Below are 19,602 nucleotides of genomic sequence, written 5' to 3' on the forward strand. Positions count from 1 at the left end.
CTGTTATTGTAGCTTCACAGAAAACCTTCACATATGGTGACAGTTCTGTATAAAATACAGGATTGAAAACCAACGTATGATGGTTAAAGGGTCAATGTTATCAGAAGCTGTTCAGTACACAATTTATTAAAGGTCCCTGATAAGTTAACCTGATTGTTTCTGTTCTCTAAGCAGCAGCACATTCACAGTGTAAATAGGTAAATAGGTATTTTATTTTGAAGCACTCAGGAAAGTAGTTGTAACTGAAAACCAATCAGAACGTGTTCTGTGGCGTGAGGCGGAAGTGCAAGTTTGTCGCTTGACACTGGTTCCAGCAGCATGACTACCCAGGTAAATATAGAAATTGCAATCATGCGACTTCAGCTTCAAAACATTATTTTTCATCCAAATGTTTGAGACTATTAGATCGTTGCCAGAACCTAAATGTCTAGTTTTGAAAGAAGCTTTACGCTGCTACAATCATACAACAATCTTTTACGGAACCCTCTTCGATGGTTGAGATTATCAAAGACCAAAACTTTGACAATACAACCATAAGGCGAATTGCTGGTTGTGTATTAAGAAGCGTTAACCCAACAAAAGAAAATAGGTTTACTGTATTTTGTTGTAATTGTTGCAGGTAATTAACTTTATCTGTTAGGTGTTGTTGTTGATGCTGGTGGTATTTTCTTTGTAACGTTAGCCTATTTACTAGTAAACCATTTCAATTTCGTCGTAACAGTATGTAAACGTGATAGTGGTGCCGTCGGCGTTTCGTGTTATGACCCTATGGTTATGATACACTATTTATTGTTTTTGTTACGTTTGGTAGAAGCCTTCCGTCTTGCAATGTGATCAGTTGTTTAATAGCACGCTAGCTAGTTCATGTGTGCTATTATCCATTGCCACGCCCCGTATCTCTAGTGATTGTGCGTGAACTTGACCAGCCTGTGTCACCAGCTGTAATTTAGGTGTAACTACTTTTGGACAGGAAAACTAGGCCAATAAACTGATCTTAATACGTTGTTAGCAAGCAATAACATTTTATCGGACTGATTCAAAACATTGAATTTATTGTCAGTCTATTCTCTATTGGGACGTCACCTTAGGGGTCATTTTACTGTCAGCGACATGACAAGTGTCTTCCAAGAATCGGCCAGGGGTTAGGGTGTAACAGCAAATTATGTTGATCGAGGGAGTGATAAGGATGGCAACATCTCACGCCAGACGGTTTATGTCCGTGAGCCGCTTAGCCAGTTTTGCTCGTTTTTATGGTAAGGTAATGAAGAACCCTGACGACATCGCCAAGCTCTTCCGGGAGCAAAGCCAGTTCCCATCTCTAAGCCGAGCCGACATTGGTCCAGTGATAACGACTCAGTACGGCGGGAAGTACAGCAACATCTACACAGGTGGAGCCCAACATTGATCTCTTCTAAGGGGGGGGAAGTGATTAAAATGAGTGGTTTGCATTTAGTATTGTGTGTTCTCCCTGACTTAAAAGCCCTCATTCAACTATAGACTTCATGCCATTCATGATGCTCTAGTAGGCCTACATTCTTCTATTTATAGATGATAATTCAACTGAAGTATATTTTAGGGATATACTGACTGTTTTTGCTGCTTGGCGCATATACACTCTGTCCAAATAGGCTTGCAGTGATTGCTTGCAAGTAGGCTTCCATCACATTGACGTTTTTGTATTGAGAAGTTGTCTATCTCTTTCTCAAAGAATGGAGCCAACGTGACCTAGAGAGAAACGAACAGGTGAAGTTTTGCCGGCAATATATTGTGTTTCACGATGATCAGTCCGTTGTCTTCTCTGGACCATCTGGGAACTGCACAGAGATCAAGGGAGTGTGGGTATTGCTTTTATCTTGCCTAGACCCCCCCCCCCCCCTTTACACACACACACACACACACACACACACACACACACACACACACACACACACACACACACACACAGAGGAACTGATGTCCTGCCAGAGAGAACCAGGAGCATGGTGTCTGAATTGAGTGTTGCTTGTCTCTCTCCTTAGGCTGCTGAGCAGAGACTCGCCCTCAGGGGACATGAAAGCTGTGGTCAGAGAATGTACTATCAAAGGAGAGGAGAAGCAGTTCCTGGAGGTCAGAATCCCCCCCCCCCCCCCCCCCCCAACACACACACACACACACACACACACAGCTTTTACTCTCAATCTCAGTCCTTACTCTTTGACTGCACACTGTCTGTAGGATATTATCAGTGTCCCCGACCGATGGCTGTTACATTCTCTCTTTGGGACAGATTTGGCACAAGAACAGCAAAGTGAAGTGTCTCAATCTCACGGATCTGAAGAAGCATGGCAAAGTCTATGAGGATGGTAAGCTTCTCATTGAACTGCTCCAAAATGAAGTTCAGTTTCCTATGAGATACACATTGAGTATACACTGAATAATACACACTTGGGCTCAATGGACCCTGCAATTATGTCACAACTTTGAAGTGCATCCTTGGCTCTGAAAAGTGCTGAATGGTAAATGGTATTGCCCTGATGCCTTTGTAGAATATAACACTATGGAACTGAATGACGAAATGCATTTCAATGACGGTCATTGTTAGCCTGGCCCCATTCACTTAGATGTTCTTGACAGGGAGATCTAGTCTGGAAACACCGTAGTTCATAACCGTTGCCCTCAATCAGCGACAAGATGGAAACGAAACTTATTGTCATAAACAGCTGCAGCAACATCTGCAAACATAAAAGAAATGCAGTTGGAAAAATGCAGAAATGTATGTACAGCAAAGATAGACCACATACATCGTTTCCCGACTGTTGATGTTGTTTATGGTCAGTTTGTAAAGTTTGGGAAAGTAGAAAGTAACGTTAGATTGGTAAGGTAGGACCAATGATTTCAAAGTTAGTGCCTGTTGCGATGCAAGTGTTAGAAACAAATCCAATCACCAGGCTAAGTCATTGTGGGGTTACCCATTTGTTTAAGAAAATAACTACTAGAAAAGTAGATACTCGCAGAAGTTGTTTGTAGAAAGTTACCTTGACAGCCATGCCTGTTAAACATTTTCCAGTTGAAGGTGCCTCCATTGCTATTGATCACACTGTTAATATTTGATTACTCTTGACAAAGCTATTTAATATAGCTATATTGGAACTTGGAAAGTACCTTGAGAATCAATTCCTCTTGACAGCTATATTTCATGAGTTATAGTCCCTGCAGTGTGTAATTGAGTGATGCAGAAGCCTAGCGCTTTATGGTGTTTTATTGAGATAATTCATGTTTTTACTGAGCTCCCGAGGGATTGGACATCTGATCTTGGTATTGAACATGTTACTCCACCTGTTGAACCACAGGAATCCCTGATCACAGTGTTTCCACAAGCAACAAGTTTCAGGACACAAGTTAAAAAGTTACCTAGAAATAGGAAATGAGTAGTGAACGCCTACACATAGGTGGTTGTTTGCGGTGTTGTTCAAACACCTTCCACTTCAATATTTTAATCAACCAGCATTGGGGTAGAAATTTTGTACTTTTCCCCAGCTCAAATACTTTGAAATGTTTGACTTTTTCCCTGCACCGTTCTAATTTGATGTGATTTGATGTGAGTTGTTTTTGTGTGTCTCTCTGTGAGAGATACAGTATTCCCAGTGAGTGATTGTGGTGTCCCTCCCATAGATCTGTTTGGCAGTCTGGTCTGGTCTCACTCTGAAACTCACCTTCTGTATGTGGCAGAGAAGAAAAGACCCAAGGCAGAGTCCTTCTTCAAGGTCCGTTCTTTACCATACAATCTTTACTACTCTGCCAGTTGGGACACTACACTATTTCTGTTGCCTTATTATAGTGGCCACTTACTTCCCACCATTGAAAGTAAGCATTTAGAATTTGAGTGTGAAAGGGATGAAGTCTACCGGTTGATGTTTTAAAGCTTCTCACGCGTTGTATCCACAGATGGTCCCCATGTACTTACAATATCTACAGTGCATGTAACAAAAGTAAAATAGAAATGTTTTTTGCATGTCCACTTTCAGACAGAGTCTCCTGAGTCAAGTCCTGTAGGGGATGAGGAGGAAGGAATTAAGGTGGGCAAGAAGGATGAAACCGTAAAGGTAAGGGAGACAAATGCTGCATTCGGGATTGACATTAAGAAACAGAATGGCAAGTGGTTTTGAGCTGTGAATGTATTCACATGAAGTGTGTGTGTGTCTGTGTGTGTGTGTGTGTGTGTGTGTGTGTGTGTGTGTGTGTGTGTGTGTGTGTGTGTGTGTGTGTGTGTGTGTGTGTGTGTGTGTGTGTGTGTGTGTGTGTGTGTGTGTGTGTGTGTGTGTCTGTGTCTGTGTCTGTGTCTGTGTCTGTGTCTGTGTCTGTGTCTGTGTGTGTGTGAATCTGTGGGAACGCTTTCAGGGGGACCAGTTTGTGTATTATGAGGACTGGGGAGAGACCATGGTAAACAAGAGCACTCCAGTTTTGTGTGTGCTGGACATCGAGGGCAGCAATGTGTCTGTGCTGGAGGGCATTCCAGACAGCATTTCTCCTGGACAGGTGTGTAGTACAGTTCCTCTTCAAAAGACACTCCACTGACTTCATAGGTTGACATCTATTTCCTAGAATGTCCATGTTAAATTTCATGAAATATTTCATGAAATATTTGGATATTTAATCCAGAGAAAGTGTTTTGAAGATGTTTTATATGTGTACAAGATCCATGTCTTGTGGTGTCATGTCATGTCTGAGAGTAATTATGTTATGTGCTAGGCATTCTGGGCCCCTGGGGATACCGGTGTGGTGTTTGTGGGATGGTCGCATGAACCATTTCGACTGGGACTGAGATACTGCCCCAACAGAAAGTATGTGTGTGCCTGTTTAGGAGTGAGCATTTTCAGAGATTCTCAAAGACTTTGTATTGATGCCACTTGTTACATGGGCCTTCAGATGTCCCTAACTAGCTAAAGCTAGTTAATAATAGTTACTCTAATAACTATACCACAATATTACTCAGTCATGAAGTAATTGCTATTAAGTAGCTTTACTAAATCAGTCATGAAGATAAATGACCCTCTCCTATGTTTTTAACACCCCTAGGTCGTCCTTGTTTTATGTGGATCTGACCAGTGGAAAGTGTGGTAGGTATCTCAGTCATGACCTCTGACCTCTGTCTGTTAGCGATTAGAATCCCAGTAGGTTCTTGAAGTGGAAATGACTCTTTGGTCCGCTGCATTTTTTCCTCCTCCCTGTCTGACCAGACCAGCTGTCCGATTCCAGTGCAGTGTGCTCCCCGCGCCTCAGCCCTGACCACTGCCGGATCGTCTACCTTGAGTGTGGAGTGTACGGGCCGCACCAGCAGTGCTCCAGGCTATGCATGGTGAGTCAGCATGGCTGAACTCATAATCGTGATCATTTTGGTCAGCGCTGAGGTCATGATTATTTAACACGATTACTCAAGAATCATCTTTGTACACTGTATGTTTAGACATCAAATTTGTTTGAGTGTCTGAATCTTTTTTCCCTCACAGTATGACTGGTACACTAAGAAGACCTCCATCATTGTAGATGTGGTGAACAGACCTGGGGAAGGTAGTTATTTCACCACTCTATAGGAAGTGTCTGTTTTTGTCAATGGCTTGAAAGATAGTGAGACAGCCACTGAATATTGTTAGTCCTCTGACTTTGGTATCTGTCTCTCTCCTGCCCTGTGTGTGTGTGTGTGTGTGTGTGTGTGTGTGTGTACATGTGTACATGTGTACATGTGTGTGTGTCTGCTTGTGTTTGTGTGCGCGCGTATGTGTGTGTGTGTGTGCACACTGTGTGTGTGTGTATGCACGCTGTGTGTGTTGGCAGATGGCTTCACTGGGATCTACAGCGCCATGCTGTCTCCTATGTGCTGGTCGGCTGACAGCCAGCGCGTCCTCTTGTCCTGTCCCCAGCGGAGCCGAAAGGTACAGCAGTAGTAGTACTCTACTCTTTGGAACCCAGTCAGACTGCTGTGACTGCTATGCATTTTGAGAACTGTCCATGTCTATTAGCTGAACTACAAACTTTGTAGTACAAAGTATAATCACGCACATCTATAAAAATTGGCCGGGTGCGAGATGAAAAATTATAGTTTGAAGGCAACATAAAAATCGAAGAGCTCCCAAAATATATATTCTTTATTATTTCTAAAGAATATATGTTTTGGGAGCTCTTCCTCTTCGGTGTGCGGATTTACGTTGCCCTCGAACTATTAGCTGAGCTATACACTCACAGTTCAAGGCTTAGTTTTCTCTTGTTGCTTGTTTGTTTGCTTATTTGTTTGTTTGTTTGTTGTCCTCATCACACAGGAACTTCTGCTAGTTGATACCTCTACAGGCGGAGTCACATCCCTCACCTCCAGTGAGTAAACAACTCCTCTGGTCTCATCTGTCCTCTCTGCTCTGAGATGTTGTGCTGTTGATATTTTGTTAAAACCTGGTCTGACTGATGTATTGTGTGTGTGTGTGTGTGTGTGTGTGTGTGTGTGTGTGTGTGTGTGTGTGTGTGTGTGTGTGTGTGTGTGTGTGTGTGTGTGTGTGTGTGTGTGTGTGTGTGTGTGTGTGTGTGTGTGTGTGTGTGTGTGTGTGTGTGTGTGTGTGTGTGTGTGTGTGTGTGTGTGTGTGTGTGTGTGTGTGTGTGTGTGTGTGTGTGTGTCGTTTTTGTTCCGCATCAGAGTCAGACATGGGGAGCTGGTCACTGCTCACTGTCCACAGAGACCTGATGGTGGTCAGCTGCTGCTCCCCAAACTGCCCCACCAGTCTGGTAATGACCACTTTTCATTCTTCAATAGGAGGATGATGACATGAGTTCCCTTCTCGATTATCTTGTTCCCCAATCTTGAATACAAATGGGGTTATTTGCTGTGTTTCACTTTCAACCTTGAGGCTCCCACTCCCGTTTCCCAAAAGTGTCCTTAATTGTATAACCTACCTGTCGTTAGACCGCATATCTCAGGATCATCTGACTTCTCATAGGATCTGAAATTCAGTAGATTCCTTCACCACAAATTTATCTATTATAGAAATGTATAAACTCTCAGTTTCCAGTAAGCTGTTTGACTTCCTGCCTGACTGAGCTATCAAGCTTTGGAGGCATGCTCTGATTTTGTCCATCTGAATGGTGATACAAATAGTATTTCGGTCAAACTGAAAATGTAGCTATTTGAAGTGCACGGTCGTAACACAACACAAATTGTTTATGCGTTGTGTTTTACCCTCATTTGTGCTCTAGCTGTTACTGATGCTGACAGAGACGGTACTAGTTGCATTTAAACGAAGTTACGTATGAGCGTGTCCGCTGATGATATCACTTCCTGTCTGCAGCGTGTAGCCTTCCTGCCTGAGCGAGGTTCTGAGGCGAAGGTGAGCTGGGTCACCCTGGAGACGGCTGAGGTACAGTCCGACATTGATTGGCAGATCCTCACCTTCACTCCGCCCCCAGAGCAGGAGAACAGCCAGTACCGTAAGACAAATAGCCCAAACTGATGCTTCTGAGATGTCTTGCCTTCATCGGGGTCAGTTAAACCTCATGACATGTCTTGCCTTTTCTTCTCTATCCCTCTCTTTCTCTTTTCTCTGTCCCTCTCTCTCTCTCTGTCTGTCTCTCTCTCTCTATGTCACACTCTTTCCTTTGTCTTTCTGTCTCGCTCCAGCTGGTTTGGACTTTGAGGCCCTGCTGCTGAAACCAAAGGAATCCAAAGAAGGAGCGAAGCTGCCACTCATTGTCACCCCACATGGTGTGTGAAAAAAACAAGTGTGTGTGTGTGTGTGTGTGGTTATGAAATTGGATCGATCTTGTCAAAATGTAATTGTTCCTGGAAGGGGTAAATCTCTCTTTCTCTCTCTCTCTCTCTCTCTCTTTCTCTCTCTCTCTCTCTCTCTTTCTCTCTCTCCCCATCTCCTCCAGGTGGTCCTCACTCAGTGATAACTGCAGACTGGCTCTTGTCCTCCTCTGTTTATTGTAAGATGGGATTTGCTCTTCTGCTGGGTGAGTTGCTTCCTGGCTGAGAAGTTTAGTTGTGATTCCAGCTGTAGGGAACTGAATAGCACAACCTGCATTTGTTTCTTGTGAAAGTGATTTTGATGTTCACAGTGGATATTGGGCCTTAATTTATTTGGCTGATAAGTGCTGTGTGTGTCTTCAAGTTCTTATGCATGAAATACATCGTGTGGCATCTGGGAGCATTGGGCTGACACATGTCTGCACTTCAATGTCTTACCCATGATATTAAACTAGCAAATTGGGTTTGTTTAGTTATTGAATGAGACTTAGTTAGACTTAAGACTTTGCACTTTGCCCGTCATTCAAATCTTACCCGTATTGTCACCTGTCTGTGTGAGTGGGAAGTTGTAATGGGACAGCATGTGGTTCACTTCCACAATAAGCTGCCGAAGATATAAGCTGAATGACTGATCCATAGAGAAGTCATTGTGTGTTTCTACCATAGGCCTGGCACAAGGGTATGCTATCAGCTTACATGGCTATGGCTATGGCTATGGCTATGGTTATTTAGCAGACGCCTTTGTCCAAAGCGACATACAAATAAATAACAATACAAATTAAATTAACAGTGAACAATTACAAACTAGGGAGAATAGTAATATTATCAGTAAAACAATAATTTTAAGCACTAACCTAATGAGAAATAAAACAGTGAAATGAGAATAGCAATCAAATAAGTCACTCAGTTAATTATATATAATAATAATAACTAAAGCATGGTATGGCTAAATTTAAGGACAATAGCAAAATAAATTTCAAATTCTATCAATAGACAAATTATAACAAAACAATACTATTATACAAACCATAACACATCACAAACTCAAAGGACTAAGTGCATATTAAATAAATATGCCTTAAGACCCCTCTTAAAAGATCCAAAGCTGTTGCTGGAACGGAGAGCACTGGGCAACTCATTCCACCAACACGGAACCACATCATTGAGGATGTTGGCAAAACCACCAATAAAATAAAAATCTGCACTTTTAAATTATGATAATATAATAAATGTAAATGTTGCTAAGCTAACACACTGTAATAGTTACAACATTTGCAGGAAGTTATTATGTAATGGGAAGGTTAAAAAAAAGTGTAATTACATGTAAGTGTATTACATGTAATATACAAGCTATTTACATTACATGGGAAACATTAGTTTCCCAGAAATGTAATAAAACACTCATTTAGTGAAATTCTATTAGTTTTATCTAATAGAATGATCTGACCTGATAGGTTTGAAAATCACAGATTCAAAGCCTCCAATAGTTTCTGTTGGTGTTGTTCATGTGATTTAATTTGCACTTTATGTTTACTGAAACATTTGTTATATGTTGAAACATCATATACAGCGCTGCCATTTTTGGCATCTTGAAAGTATAGCTGACATGACAAAGGACTTGTAGCCACTGCTGTTAGAACCTCAGTTTCTGGAGGCTAGGTGCTAGCTGCTACACCTTTGCCTGAACTCCCATCAACCGCGTTTGAAAAGTCAGTGCATAACCACGCGTCATACTGTACCTCACGTGGAGTTTTCTGCCTTGGTGTCCTGGGGCAGGCAGGATATTCCCGCGCAGGGCTCAGTGAGCCGGCAGTGTTTAATTGATTTACGTTGTCGTGTGTGTGGAGCGGGTCGGTTGCATAAGCTGCGTGCTGTAGTGGTGGGTCAGCCATTGATTGGATGTGTCTAGAGTTAATTGGATGTGCCTGGCTCATCATCTCCTGTGGCGTGCTCAGGGGTGGCGACTCCAAGAGGTCGACTGCATCAAGCCAGTGGCACTTGTTGTGTGGTCGTGACTGGTTAGGGGAAGTCCCATTTTCACCGTTTTCTCGTTTCCACTTCCCACTTCCCACTTGGTTCCTCCCTGTCTCTCTATAGCCCCGTTTATACTATGGGCCATTGGCCCAGGAACTTAAGCCCAGGCACAAGCACCAGGGCTAGAGTTCTCGGTGCGTTTATACTGGGTGGCTCTGGGGTGGGCCATGTAGCCAACTGTCAACCTTGGATCCATAGAAACGTGAACAACATTCTACAGGCAGCAGGCACGGGCAGTTAGTAAATAGAACGGTAGCCGTAGTAACCAGTTCGACGTGACGGGTAAGCACTGGGGCTTGGATCGTGGCTCTGACCGTTGAGGTGGGCTTGTTGTCAGGGCAATAGTTCCAGGTTAAGCCCCGTTTCAGCCCAGCCCCGTCTAGTATAAACTCCTACCTGGGCTGGGCTTAAGTTCCAGCACCGGGTTCAGCCCATAGTATAAACGGGGCTATAGATTATACTCCATCTGAAACATCTGCTTAGAGATCCCCCACCCATTAGACATGAGACCTATTATATGTCTTCACCATAGGTTCTAACTCCACTCTAAGATCTTTTGGATTCCACTATCTGAGTATAAATAATATTAAATGATAATATATAAGATATTCTGTAAAATATTCTTGGGACTTTGTGGATTGTGTGTGTGGTATTGCGTACAAACCCAACAGTGTGTGTCTCTGTCCAGTGAACTACCGTGGCTCCATTGGGTTTGGTCAGGACAGCATCTACTCTCTCCCTGGGAACGTTGGCACACAGGATGTGCTTGATGTTCAGGTACTGTCACTGTTGAATCACTTCCTATAGTGTAAAACTCTATAAAGCTCTCTACAGCTCTATCTATACATGTGACTACTGCCAATGACATTGGAGACAAAATAAGTTGTGATTCGTATTAATATATATATATATATATATATATTCATATATATACATACCTTTCTCCAGTTTGCCGTGGAGACTGTGCTGAAGCAGGGCTGCTTCGATGAGCAGAAGGTGTCCATCTCAGGAGGCTCCCATGGCGGCTTCCTGGCGTGCCACCTTATTGGCCAGTTTCCAGACTTCTACAAGGCGTGCATATCACGGAACCCTGTCACCAACCTGACTTCCATGATTGGCAGCACTGACATTCCAGACTGGTACGGTGCTGCCGGCGAGACTCCAGAGGGTGGAGGTGGTGGGGTGTCCGCATCCTCTATGAATTATTTAACATCTCCTTGGATTTCACACAGCTTTGTCCAATTATGCCTCTCACCCCTGCCACTTGTCCCCATAATTAACCCCACATGTGGTGTTGATCTGGAATATTCCATTGTCTTCACCATGCCCTCTATGCAGAATGACATTTGGGATAGTGTATTACATAATTGGAAAGTTACTCCATCATACATTGTTGAAGTGTTTGAAGTCTGCTTTTAAAATGGACTATTGAAATAGTAGCTGTTGATGCAATAGAGTTGTTTCCTCAATCAAAACAACTCTGTGTGTGTGTGTGTGTGTGTGTGTGTGTGTGTGTGTGTGTGTGTGTGTGTGTGTGTGTGTGTGTTTTACAGGTGCATGATAGAAGCAGGACTGGATTATAGCCCAGATGCCCAACTAAACCCTGCTGCTTACGGGCAAATGTTTGATAAGTCTCCGATAAAATACATCTCTCAAGTGAGTCAACTCATTATTTTATAGCACATTTAATGCAACAGGGTTGACCCAAAGTGCTTTACAAATGAAAAAACAACAATACAAATAAAAGTAATACAATACCTAATATCTACATAGGCTATGAAGAAACAAAGAGTATATAAAATAAGAATAGTAGTAGTATAATAGTGATTGGTATGGTGTTTTTTTTTCAGTTAGCCTATTAGCTGGTTTAATTCTCATTGAGCTGGACCATTTATTTATTTACGGTACATTATTAATTAAAAAAGAAAATTGATGTTCTTAAAGGTTGGATATTTCCTCATATAAACAGTCAAATGAACTCAGTGATGAAGAATAAAAACGGCCATTCTACTAGCTTGTCAAATCAGTCTGATCTTGCTGTGGCCCATAACAGAAGGCTGAGTACTGTATATTATTAGTATATTATTAGTTATTAGTATATTATTGGGACTTTCCTGCAGGTGAAGACGCCAGTTCTGCTCACACTGGGAGAAGATGACAAGCGTGTCCCTCCAAAACAGGGCATCGAGTACTACAGGGGCCTCAAGGCTCGCCAGGTCCCCGTGAGGTGGGTCAACTGCTACGCTCATGCATAGACACGGTGGAAAGGCATGGAAGAGTTTCATACTGTCAGCTTACATTTGCCAATTGTTTTAATGACAGCTTTGAAATTGTTTTTTTGTTAAGCAGCAGAAAAGAGGACATGGTTTCTAACTATAGGTTTCCTTTTTTATGAGTCATAGGTCTTATGATTTGCGAGCAACCCTTTTTTGTGGTCGATACTCGACAAAAATATAAACAGCTATGGACACTTTTTGCTGCCACTTGTCGGTAATTGAAGGAAAAGATAATACATCCAGCATGTGCGGCATATCAAAATATGCAGATTTATGCATTATTGCAGGCCTTTGATAGATTGTTCTGTTTTGTGAACAAAATATGAGTGAAATGAAACTTAAGTGTGCAGAGAAGAAACTGAAGGAAAATATATATCCCCAAACTACACAATATTGAAGATGGACCCTTCTCTGATTACACCTATATTTTGTTTTACTCTCAACCTTCTAAGGCAATAACAATAATGATATCCACCTCTAGTGCATATACTTCTTATACAAGCACAAATTTCAATTCAAAATGAAGCCACACCACAAGAATTTGACCACACAATATACAGTACATGTTCTGCCTATACACTTCACTGCTCATTTCTAATTTCTGTTTATTTAACAGGTTACTGTGGTATCAAGGCAATAACCATTCACTGTCCACAATCGCCGCGGAGTCCGACGGGTTTATGAATATTGCTTTGTGGATCATCCAGCACTGTGGCCTTCAGTAAAAGGGGTCTGGGTAGGCCTCTGTTCTCAACTGCTGTTCCCTTACATGGGGAAACGTTGAGGGGGAAGTGGGGAACCAGCTCTGCCTTTCTATGGGGGGGGGGGGGGGGCTTCCTCTTTCTCCCCCCTCCCACACTTACACAAGCCAGAAGATTCAAGCCCCTCAGCACCGACGCTACTTTTAAACCAAAAGATATGAAATGCACTACAGTATGGATTAGTATGGCAGAGGCCAAGACGAGTATACGGCAAGAACAGAGGCTTGGTAAGGTGGATACTGTGTTCATTACTCTAAATGAATGTGTTTATAACTGCCTCATGCTGAAATATAAGCCTTTATCTAAACTGCCACTCTGTCATTTCTTTTTCTGTCTGAGACGAATGCGAAGGTGTTTTTCAGTGTGATGCAAAGGTTCCGATTAAAATTAACCATTGCTTTTAGCCGATGCCTCCAGCCTTCCACAGTGTATGTGTAGACAGAACAGAAAATGTACTGGTTTTCTTTTATAAATGGGTTCTGACATCCCCTGGCTTTTGGTACTGTCTGTGTAGTGTGTTATCAGGATGCTTCCAATAAAATGTTTGTAAATTATGAGGCCTGGTGTTTTATGTTTCCAACCTGTGTTTCCACGGTCGTTCCACAGCTGCAAGTTAATACACACTTACACACTTCTCCATTTGCTTTCAAAATCCCTGTACCCAAACATATCTCAGTTCTGAGTTTCAGCCCAGAGAATATTATGCAAAGCACTTAATACAGTCGCTGCCAGGTTGCTGGTCAAAGAAGCGTTCTGCTTCCTGATGTCCTGGGCTTTATCGATATGTGTTGTATTTCTTAGATAAGACAGACAGGCCGTATTTGGCAATTAACCTTTCTAGTTTGTTTGTTTTCGCCCCATCAGTCATGCTCTGACATTTCTCTTGTACACACTGCTCTCTATCCAATTCTCTATACTTCTCCTTTATGCTCTCTCTTCATTCTCTCTCGTCACTTGCAATCGCTTACATGAGCGATTTAATAACAATCGGAAGTTAGCATTCTCTTTTATCTAGCATCCATTGAGGTATAACTGCATGTGCCTTAAGAGGTCAGTGCCAGCCATATTTTCTTTTTATTTATATTTTTATTTGTATATATTTTCATTTTAATTATAGCTTTTCAAACTGGGGATGATTTACCATTTACTGTGTTGTCAGCGTATGTTACTACATATGGTCAAATTACTTGATTTATAAGGAATTAGATCACAGACCATCTGTTCATAATGATATGTGTTCACCACACTTGATATCACTTCTTCTTTTATGGCCAACCCTCACTCAGGTTCAGTTATGTTTCCTTTTTGCTGCCTAACGGATGATGAGCATAGAAGTCTGAAGCCTCAGAGACCTTTTTATTGTCACAAAGTGAGGGTGAGTCTGCATCTCTGCATTCTTTACAAAAATCAAGTGTTGTGTATATGACATGCTTTTTCTGATTAGCGCATAAAGTTGCATGTGATTAATGAAAATGGGAGAAATCAAATAATTCAAGTGTGGAAAGTTACTGTATGTTATTTCTAGTGGTCTTCCAATTTTCATTTTCCCATTTTCACCCTTTAAAAGAATATATTAAGAGAAGCAGACAGTTAAGGAAAACATCATAAAAGATGTGCAGACTGACATCTGGCCTATACACTCAATTTCTCAACAGCATATTACTCTATTCCAGGCCAGTATGGAATGCTCCAATAAAAATATTTTTTTTAAATCATTACACCAGATCTTTTCTCCACCTCCTGATTCATTTATGTAAAGTTTACATGTAAACTGACAGGAATGTACAGTATTGAATGTTTTTCTGAATGGCTTTTACATATTTATTTACACAGATATTTACCAATAGTGTGAAGAATAATTGAGTTGATGTCAGAGCTGTCAAATTCCCTTATGCAATATACTATATCATTCTATTCTATACTATATTATTTAGATATCATGTCCTAAAAGCCAGTGCATATTTGATCAAAACAGAAACTTTTGAAAATGAAATGAAAATGACAACATTCAGTTTTCTCCATTAGAATAGTAGAAGCTGATGAAGTATGTTTCTCTACAGGAAAATGCATTTGTCTGTCAATATTAATTCCTTTTTGAGAAGTTGATAAATCAAGTAGGCTAGCTCATTTAACAATATCAGTCAGGCAATAATTTAACAAATGATTACAGTACAGTTGTGTACAGTTCTCAGTTCTTTCTCTAGTAAAAATGATAATTTGTCGACTAAATACATTATCGACTGATATTCTTTCAGAGAATTAAATATGTTTTGTGTTGTGTTTTTGTAGGTCATTATGGAGAACATGCTCATGTCCCTCTTTGCATGGCTTCTGGTACCAGCAGTGATGAGTATTGATACCACTTTTTATCCTTGTGAACATGACCTGAATGAAACCATTGTGGACTGCACAGGAAGAGACTTCACCAAAGTTCCTAAAATCATATCTCTAAAGGTGCTGTCTCTAAACTTAAATCACAACAAAATTGGGCGTGTTAAAAGTAATGCCTTCTCTGGTGTCCCCAATCTGATAAACCTCTCTATGATGTGGAATTGTGCCCCTGGTCGGTACAAGAACCTAGGGATTCCTTGCACTTTCACAATTGACTCCAATGCCTTTGTGGAACTTAAATACTTGCAAACCCTTCACTTGACCGGAAACAGTCTCACAGCCATACCCGCTCTACCAAAGAGCCTGGAGGTCCTGAACCTGGAGTATAACAACGTCTATAAACTCACAAAACCATTGGGTACCCGAAACCTCACGCACCTATTGCTCACAAAGAACTGTTTTTATGCCAACCCTTGCAACCACACATTTGTGATCACGCAGGAGGTCCTCAAGGACCTCCCAAAGCTTAAAGTCCTCCACCTGGGCTTCAACAATATATCCAGAGTGCCAACAGGCCTACCTGACTCCTTGACAAATCTTGACCTGAGAGAGAATAAGATAACAAAGATTCCTTCAAATGCATTCAGCACCCTACGCAAATTATCCACTCTGAACCTGGCATGGAACTGTCAGCGATGTGACCATGCCGCGGAGCCCTGCTATCCTTGTCCTGGTAACAAGCCCCTTACGCTGTATAACAACACCTTCTATGACCAGAGCAATTCCCTAAGGAATCTCAGCTTGCGAGGAAACTCTCTCCGCACATTACCACCTGGACTCTTTGCCCATCTGCGAAGGCTCGAGATCCTCGATCTCTCGGATAATCTGTTAGCCTTCACCATACGTAATGGAACTTTTTATCAGCACCTAAGCAATGTTAAAAATCTGAATCTGATGTATAACTATCAACCATTGAAATCCTTTGACAGCCTTGTTCTATCACCTTTCCTGGCAAACATGTCACGTTTGGAATCACTGTCTCTGAATGGCTATTTCTTTCGCTCATTTTCTCCAAAAAGCCTGGAGATCCTTTCCAACCTCTCAAATCTGAGATACCTAGACTTACGATCCAACTTTATCAGTTCCTGTAGCATGAGTGCCTTTCAGCATTTTAAGTCACTGAGAAAAGTGGTGCTTTCACAAAACTTACTTGATTTTATCCCACTCTGTAAACAGAAGAATGTGGAGTGGCTGTCAGAACCTCAGGGTCCTAGAGCAATCTGGAACAGACGAAAGGACAGTCAGTATGAAGATGATTCAGAATTTGAGCCCCTTTTAAAAAACACTCCAGTGAACTATGACCGGATTTGGCCTAACTTAACCATGTATAATTTTTACAAAATGTTGTGCTCAGGACAGCTATCTTTTGACCTGTCCTACAATAATATCCTGACTGTAAATTCAAGCGTTTTCATAGGCATGGAAAAAGTAGTCTGCTTAGATATGTCCTTCAACTACCTGAGCTTAAAACCAAATGGACAGCAGTTCTCTAGTCTAGAAAAACTTTCATACTTTAACTTGGCCCACAATCGAGTAGACCTGTACTTTACAGAAGCCTTTCATGAACTGAAGGACACGATGAAGGTCCTTGACCTCAGCTATAATGCATTCTCATTCCTCATGATGGGTATTGGGCACAATTTCACTTTTTTGCGGGAACTTACCTCTCTTGAAGCTCTCAGTCTGGACGATAATCAGATTGGCTACCGTGTCTCAAACCTGTTTAGTGCTTCTCTGAAGTACCTCTACTTTGCTGGGAATAGGCTGGATATTATGTGGGGAAGTAGTGATCAGTACAGTAATTTCTTTCAGGGCCTCACAAATCTAGAACACTTAGATATTTCTAGAAATCAGTTGAGATCCGTTTTGCCAGAGGCACTAGTTTGCCTCCCTAAGAGCCTGCTTTTCCTGCGAGTTGATAGCAACCAGTTAAACTTTTTCCCTTGGGATAACATCACGGAACTCCCAGAGCTGCGTTACTTGAACCTGAGTGGAAACTACCTGACAGTTTTGCCAGACAGAGCTGTGTATGTTGGCCGTAACTTTAGTGGCCTGGACTTGAGTCATAACTCGATCGGCGTACTTCCTGAAAAGTTCTTCAGCAAAATGCCCACCCTTGTCCGACTGCTGCTAAACAACAACCAACTCCGAGTCCTAGATGCTTGGGGTCTACCTGCGCCACTACGTGACTGTAGAGCATTAAAAGAACTCACACTGCATGCAAACCCTTTCATCTGCAGCTGTGCCACATCCTGGTTTGTGGAATATCTACGTAAAACGAACATCTCGATCCCCCATCTAACCACAACGGTTCGCTGTGGATTCCCTGAGTCGTTGCAAGGAGAAAACATCCTCAACGTAGATCCTTATTCCTGTCAGGAGATCATTGGGGCCTTCCTATACTCATCTTTATTGACTATAATACTGACAGTGTTTCCACTTCTAAAGCAGTTGTATGGATGGGACCTTTGGTATTGCTTTCAAGTACTCTGGGCTGGTCACAAGGGGTATTCCCAATTCCAGGGAAGCTCTGAAGCAGAGCATGATGCATTTGTGATTTTCGACACAAGAATCCTGGCAGTCAGAGACTGGGTCTACAATGAGCTGGTGGACAACCTTGAAAACAAAGGCAAATGGAGATTCAAGCTGTGCCTAGAGGAGCGAGATTGGGTCCCGGGTGTGTCGTGCATCGAGAACTTACACAACGCTGTCCACAACAGTCGCAAAACTGTCTTTGTGCTGACAAACCCAGGAGCCCGGTGCCAAGTGAGTGGGGTCATCCGACAGGCCTTTCTCTTGGTCCAGCAGCGACTGTTGGACGAGAAGGTGGACGTGGCAGTGCTGGTTTTGCTTGACCCTCTTTTCCACAAGTTCAAGTACCTGCAGATGAGGAAGCGTTTGTGCAGGAAATCCGTGATCTCCTGGCCCAGAAACCCCCTGGCACAGCCTGTGTTCTGGAACCAGCTTCGCGGTGCCCTTGCAGCGGACAACGTCGGCCAGTATGACAAGAAAGTCACAGGAAGCTTCCTTACAGATTAGCTTCTCTGAAGCTGAATATGGAATATGTGGTGTCATTACTTATGAACTGATTGTATAGCTGAAAAAGGGTTTGAATGATTGTCTTGAATTTTACCAATGTTCGGTGGGATTTTAATATTTTGGATTGCTCCTTTCTAGCCATGTATATACATCATTGGGGTGTTTCTGAGGGAGGCTAAATATTTACAGAAGGTTAAAGTGTAAATGCAACGTTCTAGTAATTCAAGAGAATAATGAGTAGGCCTATACATGTATATACTCTATACTATACCTAATTATGTTGAATAGAGGAAGAACAAAAAAAGTCCCCACAACATTTTGTAAGTTTCCATTTCATCGCACATACGTATTGTATTAATAATGTCACTTGTGAAGGGAAAATCCCTATTTGCAAGAATATGTAGCAAGGCTGCTGACTGGCATTTGTAGGAAAAATTGAGAGGAAAGTTGTATCATATTGTATTATAATATTTTTCATAATAATCAGTTGTACAGTATTGACAAGAATACTTGTTTATTTACATGTTATCAATAGGTAGTAGTGGCATATTTAGAGTTAAAGCCTGTTATGTTTCTGAGAAATGTGATCACCTCATGCAAAAACATGTACTGTAGGCATCTGAGCATCATGCAGTGATTAAATACCTTGATCATCTCTTTTACTCTTTTGATGTATTTGATGTTTTCTAAGTTCTTCTTTTTGTAGTTATGAGTATAGCACCCACAACTTCCCTGCTCTTAATATCTTAACTTGTAAAACGACAAGCTTTGTGCCAGCACTGTATTATTTAGACATATGCTTATTGCTTGTTATTGCTTGCTTATTACTATACAATTGTAAACCCAGGCCACCTTGTTCACAAGACCTTCCTTTCAGCAGTTCAGTCTTGAGTAAGGAAAGGAAGGACATGATAATTGACAGGGGGAGATAAATGGGTGGGAGACTGTGAGAGGCTGCTAGGAAGCCAGGGGTAAATGATAGGGGGAGAGGGGAGGGAGGAGGGAGGACAGGGATGTTGCATGCAGGCAGTGCCACCGTGGAGTGGCTTGTCAGCACACTGCCTAGATGGAGGTGGTGGGGACGTCTGTAGTTTGCAGGGTGGGCGGACCGGAGGTGTCTCACATAAAGTCGTGCACAAAACCAAACACACACACACACACACACAGACACACAGACTTGCTCACTTGCTGACATGCAGTATCAGCCTCCATCCCACCACACAGAGCATGTACTGTACCACACACAGACATTTCTGTGGAAGATTGATTAATGGTCTACTGTAGATCTGTGAAAGCTGGTGGGAAGTGGGGAGTTGAGGTGGGGGGGGGGACTGGT

The 19,602-nt window shown here is 42.0% G+C and overlaps 2 protein-coding genes across 2 annotated transcripts; both read left to right on the plus strand.

Moving 5' to 3' along the window:
• Window positions 1-282: 282 nt before the first annotated feature.
• LOC134087869 (acylamino-acid-releasing enzyme-like) lies at window positions 283-13,390 on the plus strand. The gene is made up of 23 exons (XM_062541674.1): window positions 283-330; window positions 1,259-1,388; window positions 1,709-1,835; window positions 2,019-2,106; window positions 2,267-2,342; window positions 3,652-3,743; window positions 4,005-4,082; window positions 4,378-4,515; window positions 4,729-4,820; window positions 5,056-5,096; window positions 5,217-5,335; window positions 5,487-5,547; window positions 5,812-5,909; window positions 6,294-6,345; window positions 6,659-6,747; window positions 7,308-7,446; window positions 7,637-7,720; window positions 7,891-7,971; window positions 10,488-10,576; window positions 10,748-10,938; window positions 11,353-11,455; window positions 11,920-12,026; window positions 12,692-13,390. The coding sequence occupies exons 1-23, from the start codon at window positions 319-321 to the stop codon at window positions 12,798-12,800; spliced, it is 2,196 nt and encodes a 731-aa protein (XP_062397658.1). The 5' UTR covers window positions 283-318; the 3' UTR covers window positions 12,801-13,390.
• A 1,740-nt stretch (window positions 13,391-15,130) lies between these two features.
• Window positions 15,131-18,826, plus strand: tlr9 (toll-like receptor 9). Its single transcript, XM_062541675.1, has one exon. The coding sequence runs from the start codon at window positions 15,132-15,134 to the stop codon at window positions 18,264-18,266; it is 3,135 nt and encodes a 1,044-aa protein (XP_062397659.1). The 5' UTR covers window position 15,131; the 3' UTR covers window positions 18,267-18,826.
• The last annotated feature ends 776 nt before the right edge of the window (window positions 18,827-19,602 follow it).

This window comes from Sardina pilchardus, chromosome 7 (assembly GCF_963854185.1).
Source record: "Sardina pilchardus chromosome 7, fSarPil1.1, whole genome shotgun sequence".
In the NCBI taxonomy this organism is placed as follows: domain Eukaryota; kingdom Metazoa; phylum Chordata; class Actinopteri; order Clupeiformes; family Clupeidae; genus Sardina; species Sardina pilchardus.

What these genes read in the sequence shown, in the direction of transcription:
- LOC134087869 (XM_062541674.1), top strand. An exon ending in AGATACTGCCCCAACAGAAA is followed by an intron (nt 4,821 to 5,055) that starts GTATGTGTGTGC and finishes TAACACCCCTAG; the next exon opens with GTCGTCCTTGTTTTATGTGG. An exon ending in GCAGGAGAACAGCCAGTACC is followed by an intron (nt 7,447 to 7,636) that starts GTAAGACAAATA and finishes GTCTCGCTCCAG; the next exon opens with CTGGTTTGGACTTTGAGGCC.
- tlr9 (XM_062541675.1), top strand. Translation starts at nt 15,132, where the DNA reads ATGGAGAACATGCTCATGTCCCTCTTTGCATGGCTTCTGGTACCAGCA.